At 31.9% G+C, this 6,330-nt stretch overlaps 1 protein-coding gene across 1 annotated transcript; it reads right to left on the reverse strand.

Moving 5' to 3' along the window:
* Positions 1 to 488: 488 nt before the first annotated feature.
* Positions 489 to 5,212, reverse strand: LOC103453744 (carboxylesterase 15-like). Its single transcript, XM_008393308.4, has 2 exons — positions 4,365 to 5,212; positions 489 to 910 (listed from the first exon to the last, which is right to left on the reverse strand). The coding sequence occupies exons 1-2, from the start codon at positions 5,030 to 5,032 to the stop codon at positions 604 to 606; spliced, it is 975 nt and encodes a 324-aa protein (XP_008391530.3). The 5' UTR covers positions 5,033 to 5,212; the 3' UTR covers positions 489 to 603.
* Positions 5,213 to 6,330: the final 1,118 nt, after the last annotated feature.

Raw genomic sequence — 6,330 nt, forward strand, 5'->3', positions numbered from 1 at the left:
TTTATTTTTGTTTTTTTTATAAAATAATATATTTACATTAAGGGGTGACAAATTTAAGCTAAGTTACACAACAATCCAGCTATAATAATTTGATATTTAACTTGCAATTTACAAAGTCGAACATAATGCTCACAATTACAAAATACAGAGTAATATAATTAAATCGTAATACTAAGTCGTGTCTTTTTTAAATTATGAATAAAGCTCCCTCCTACTGTCAAATTTCTGAAAAATAATAATTATATATTTAAAATGATAAAATTTGTGATATGATGATCACACCCTTTCTTCCTCAATTTACTCCCACAACATTATACATACATACATGCATACATACATCAAATATACGTGCATGCATACATACATAATATTTTGATACAACTCCCCAATATTATAGTAATAACCATAAATATAACTTTTCATCATTAATATATACTAATAGCTTGATCAGATTCAGAAGAAAAAAAAAAAAAAAAAAAGCAAGATGCTAACCTTCAAATTCTTGTCTATAAACATACAAGCTCAAACGCTTCTGAATAAATTAAAGAGCTAGCTGAAAACTGATCCAACAATATATCACATGCATGGTAATTAATTCCTTATTCAGTTGCAGTTTTCAGTCATAAATCTTTTAATAACTTGCAAAGCTTCATTTGAGACTTCTGAGTATGGATCATTCGTTAAAACCCCATGTTCCTGTCCTTCAAATTCGACATACTCAATTTTCTTTCCCAAATCTTTTAACTTTTTCCAGTAACTCTCCACCCTATCTTTCAACAATTCATTGCCACCCACGACAACCAAGATGGGATCAAGGGCCACCTTCTCAAGGTTTGGACTGTTCGGTCCAAACGGGTTGACCATTGGATTGTCTCTGGTTTCTTCTGTTGGCATTGAAAGCCTCCAAAATCTGCATGGAATATTAACCATTAAATTAATTTTATGGAAGATAGTTGTTGAATAAAACAAATTATAGAAGACAGCTGACATAGATATCAAACTAATTTCTTTAAATAGGCCAGGGATCCTAAAATGATACATATCAAATATTGACGTGAGAATAATACTTAAAGGAATATTGTTAAACCAAAAAAGAGAAATGATCATTAAAAAAATGTCCTAAAGGCTGCTCTCGTAAATTTATTTCTATGTATTGAGAGTCAAATATGTGTCCGATATTAGAACCAATAACAATAAGTATGCATTTGTTATTGGTTAAGGGAGGATGAAAAGGAATGTCGTTTGATTATAAAAATAGATAAATGGATATGGCACTATCTTAATCATTTGAAAGGTCCTACTTATATTGGATAAACACTACTTACACGATAGCTAGACTTGCTTGTTATCCTAACATCAAGGTTATCTTGTTTTATATCATAATGATTTCGGGTTTGTTGGTCATGCATTGGATTAAGCACTATCTTACACGTTTGGAAAGAAACTCAAAGTTTGATCATTATTCATGCATGGTAAGTAACAACGTTGCATATGTTCATACCACACAAATCAAATCAAAGCATCTTGAATAATTGTCAAAACCACAGTATTTATTTTTCTAATATTAAAAAAAACTACTAAGTTTGAATCCCTCTCCTTTTTCTGTTGAGAAACAAAATAAGAGAAATTTTTTCGCTAATTGTTATGAATATATACTCCAAAACAATCATCATGCTTTTTCCTTTTTTGTTTTCTTATTAGCCAAGAGGATCCTTGCCCGGGGATCCTCAAATCACATCTGTTTATCGTACATCGTGCGGTCAGAAATCATTGTAAATTTTTTTTATTTAAAAATGAATATAAACAGTACTTGACAAAAACTGACCGCACGATATACGATGAATGGATGTGATTGAAGGATTTCTGGAATCCTCACAAATAGGATCTAACGAGGATCCTCCCTCAAATGAGTGCATCATGACTACTTTCTTGTCAATAATAGCTCCCATTTTTTATAGGGAACTTTAACGAAAATCTCATAATATTGTTTACTTTAACGAAAAACCACATTTTTACACTAAAAAGTCAATCCTGGTACTATTCATTTTATCATTTATTTTGTCCTTATCGTTAAAACTCAAAGTTTACAAACTCTTTCATTAGTTTTCCTTTTTTTATATCCAAATTTTCTAAAGCTATCAAAGCGGTTTCCAACTAACTATTATTTATTGTTGTTTCTCTACCCATGACTGTAAGAAAGCCCCAAGTGCGAATTTTCTCTGTTAAAAAAATACCAACTGATATTCTTTATTACTAAACATTCATAACAGTTCATCATTAGAGCAAGAGAATCAAGGGATCAAAGAATGAAATAAGAGCCAAGAGAAGTTGAAAGGTTAAAGAAAATGAAGCTTTGATATTATTGTCTGAGTTACTTAGAAAAGGAAAGTAATCCTACTATATATAGTAACAGCTAGCTTAATGGATAAGCAACCTAATAACAACCTAACATTACAAGATCTTGCCACATGTATCACACAAGATTGTGCCATCCGTCATTATTAGTCAATAAAGATGACGTGTTTAAATCTAATTAAGTTATGATCATTTTTATTAGTAGTAATTTGAATTGCCCCCATGTTGGTAAAACACAAGCTAATTAAGCTTAAATTATTATTTGAGATATTATTTGGATAAAGACACCTCCAATTTTAAAAGATGACTCGTTCAAGTTCAACTTTAGTGGGCTTTGGAGGCATCTTCTACTTCTACCCTCTACCCTATTTAGGTGTCTTCTAGTAGTCATCGCCTATAATTATCTAGAAGATCTTCTAATTTTAGACCATATTTTGAAAGGACAAGTAATTACGATGCAATTCACAAGTGCCGACATCTTTTATGGTCAAGATATATAACATTTAAAATGATTATAATTTTTTTTTTTCAACAAACGATATTATCTATACTAAGTGAGTGAGGAATAGGCTAAACTTTACAATGGGCGAGCCATAATAATGTGCTTTAAATTCACATTTGACGAGAATCGAAGTTAAGACCTTTCACTTACAAATAAAAATAAATACCACTAAATCATAGTAGTAAGTGGCAACGATCACATGTTTTGTGGTCACATAAAAACTTCTCTTTAAAAGAGGTAAATGGTATATACGAGTTTTGGGTTTTTATACAAACAAGTTGACCCCTAACTGATCCCCCATTGAAGAACGAAAACAAAAAAGTTGACACCAAGTGAAAGAAAATACATTAGTTTATGGAACTTTGTCTCGTGCATGGAGTTTACTTAGAATTTGTGCTACTTTTCGAAGCAGAAGATACATGTACACACATCCGAAGAAGCATTGTCAGAATTAAGTAATTGGATAGTGTGCCAATTTGTGGGCACTTATTAGTTGTGACTTCTTTTGAGCATTAAAGGTGTAGAAGTAGAACAAATATGGTTTTTTATCTGATCAAACAACTTAACATGCTAAGTTGTGAGATTTTCACTTTATATATATATATAACAATATATGTTATATCATGTTCCTTGAATATATGATTCAGATTGAACGGGAGGATTTTCAAATGGAGTAATTAGGTTTTCATCCTTATTTTTACTACTCTATTGATTAAAACCTTATTACTTTTCAATTTTTGATCAAGGTCCTTTGTATTAATAATATCATTAATTATTTCAATAATAAAATATTTTTTATTTATAAATATATTCATTTAATATTAAAAATGTTACAATTAGTATATTTATATTTATGGCTAAATTTTTTATCATATATTTTTATTTTTAGTTTGTACCCATTTTTAATTTGCAACCCTTTTTAATTTGTACCAATTTTCCTTTCAATTTTAATTTGTACCCATATATTAATTTCTTTTTGTGCCCATATTTTTTAAAGTTTTATTTGTATTGTACCCATATTTTTTTATTTATTTGTACCCATTTTTATTTTTGCTAAATGTACCCATTTTGAAGAATGTACCCATGTTTTGATACAATAATTTTTTGGTTATTTTTTATGAATGTACCCATGTTTACACACACACACACACACAATAGTATATTTATATTTTAATATTTTTAATCCCACAAATTATGTTTTTTATTTAAAATCTCATTAATATAAACAACTATAAATTTTAACTTTTAATTTAAAAAATATAGTAACGTACATAGAAATAAATTATCAATTAATTTTAGGGACTTGGATCAAAAATTGAAAACCAACAAAGTTTCAGTCAAAGATTGTTCATAACTAGGGACCGCATCCAAAGTCTCCCTTTTCAAATACCATGTTGTAAGATATGATAGCATTAATTTTCCTCAAAAAGAAGAAAAAAAGATAAAGAAGAGGGCATTAATGTGCAAACTAGGAAAGGACAAGACTCAAAAAGTTCTGAATTAATACCTGTCAAGTATTTCCAAACTTAGAAGCGCCTCACAAGGACCTTCCTCTGACCTTGTCCTCTCCACCCCACCAAAAAATGGCGCTAGGAGCACATACCCCCGTACCCTAACCGGAGCCGCCTTGACAGACCCCATCCCAAGCCGAACCGCCAGGTGGTGGGCCATATTCCCACCTGAAGAGTCACCCAATACAAAAACCCGATCCAAGTCAGCCGTACCACCAATCCATGCATCATTCGTGCTCTCACCCAATGCCTCCTTTTGCAGCCACTCCACTGCACTCACTGCATCATCAATCGCAGCCGGAAGTTTATGCTCTGGAGCGAGCCTGTAGTCCGGGGCCACGACAAGTGACTGGAGCCCGGAAGATAGGCGGATGCAGCAGTTGTGGAAATTTGGCCACACGTGCGAGCCAACGCAGAAGCCGCCACCGTGGAAGTAGAAGACCACGGGGAGCTTGGAATTGAGGTTTGCTGATTTGGGTTTGTATAAACGGAGGGAAAGTTTATGTTTTGTGTCGAAAATTATGTCTTTGAAGGCCACGGAGCCGTCGTCAATGACAGGAATGTTGACGTTTATGTCCGTTAAGGAGCAGCGTTTGATCGAACCGTCGCTAAAGATTTGGAGAACTCCCATGCAATCTTCTACTATGCGAGGGAGGGAACCCATATATTATTTTTTTTTCTTTTGGGATTTGGTTATTTGGGAATGGAGGGTGTGAGGAAAGATGTCTCATGGTTAGGGGGTATGTATAGAGAGGACAAAGAGGGAGGGTGGTGCTGGGCATAATGTGCAATTTGTGGGTTATTTGGTAAATTAATTAACGGGGACATCATATGCATGCATGGCCATAATGTGCAATTTGTGGGTTATTTGGTAAATTATTGTTTTGAAAATAGACCATATTGGGTAGCTGTAAAAAAGTTGGCTTGGATGGTTGAAAATTACCAGTTGCCTGGAAACTTATAACTATCATCACATAGATTAGAAAACTGTTACAATCCAAATTAATGAACTGAAAAACTTGTCCATTCAAAGTGGGCTACCTAGTTTTACTTTTCAACAATATTAGTGTTACGATCATCAAATTTGTTTACCAGACCACTAGGAAATAACTTTACTACAATTCACCATATCGCTGACTTTCTTTTAGTAAAATCCCCTCGCAAAATGTTGGAAAATGGTCGCTAGGAAATACCTTTTTACTACAATTTCCATGTTTGTTTGTTTTTTTAAGTAAGTTTAGGAATTACAATTTGTTCAATATTCATGTTAAAAAAAATGCAATATATAGAAAAATAAAAAATAAACGTTGTATTTTTAGAAATGTATTCAATTGAGATTTTGAAGAATTTTAAAGGAGTTTAAAAAAATATTGGAGTATTTATGAGGATATGAGTGTTTTTTACAAGCAATATTATTTACCCTAAAGGAATGGAGTGGGCTTAGTCTCATAATGGGCTAGCAATAACGTGGTTCAAATTAACCTTTAGCGAGAATCGAACCTAAGACTTCTCACTTACAAGTGAAGAGGAATACCACTATCCCGTAGTACTAAGTGGCAGAAGATTTCACTGTATCTTCAAAGCAAGAGATATTCAATTAGAATTTTAAAGGAGCTCATAAAAGTCATAAAATCCGGCTGTATTCAATTAGGATTTTATAGGAGTCTATAAAAGGTTCATGTGTATTAAATAAGGATTTAAATTTAAAATAAAAGAATTTTTTAGGAGTGTATTTTGAAGAATTTTGAAAAAGGTTTAAAAATCTAAGAGTATTTATGAGGATTTAAATGTATCTTAAATGGCAAGAGATATTCAATTAAAATTTCAAAGGAGCTCATAAAAGTTCATAAAATCTAGCTGTATTTAATTAGAATTTTAAATGAGTTCATAAAAGTCTAAGTGTGTTAAATAAAGATTTAATTTAAAACAAAAGTTGTATTTTCTAGGAGTGTATTCAATTGG

The sequence above is a fragment of the Malus domestica genome, chromosome 14 (assembly GCF_042453785.1).
Source record: "Malus domestica chromosome 14, GDT2T_hap1".
Lineage (NCBI taxonomy): Eukaryota > Viridiplantae > Streptophyta > Magnoliopsida > Rosales > Rosaceae > Malus > Malus domestica.

Excerpts from the sequence above, each read along its gene's own strand:
- LOC103453744 (XM_008393308.4), bottom strand. The coding sequence starts at position 5,032 with ATGGGTTCCCTCCCTCGCATAGTAGAAGATTGCATGGGAGTTCTCCAA. Across the intron at positions 911-4,364 it reads AGTTTGGAAATACTTGACAG|ATTTTGGAGGCTTTCAATGC; the intron begins GTATTAATTCAG and ends TATTCCATGCAG.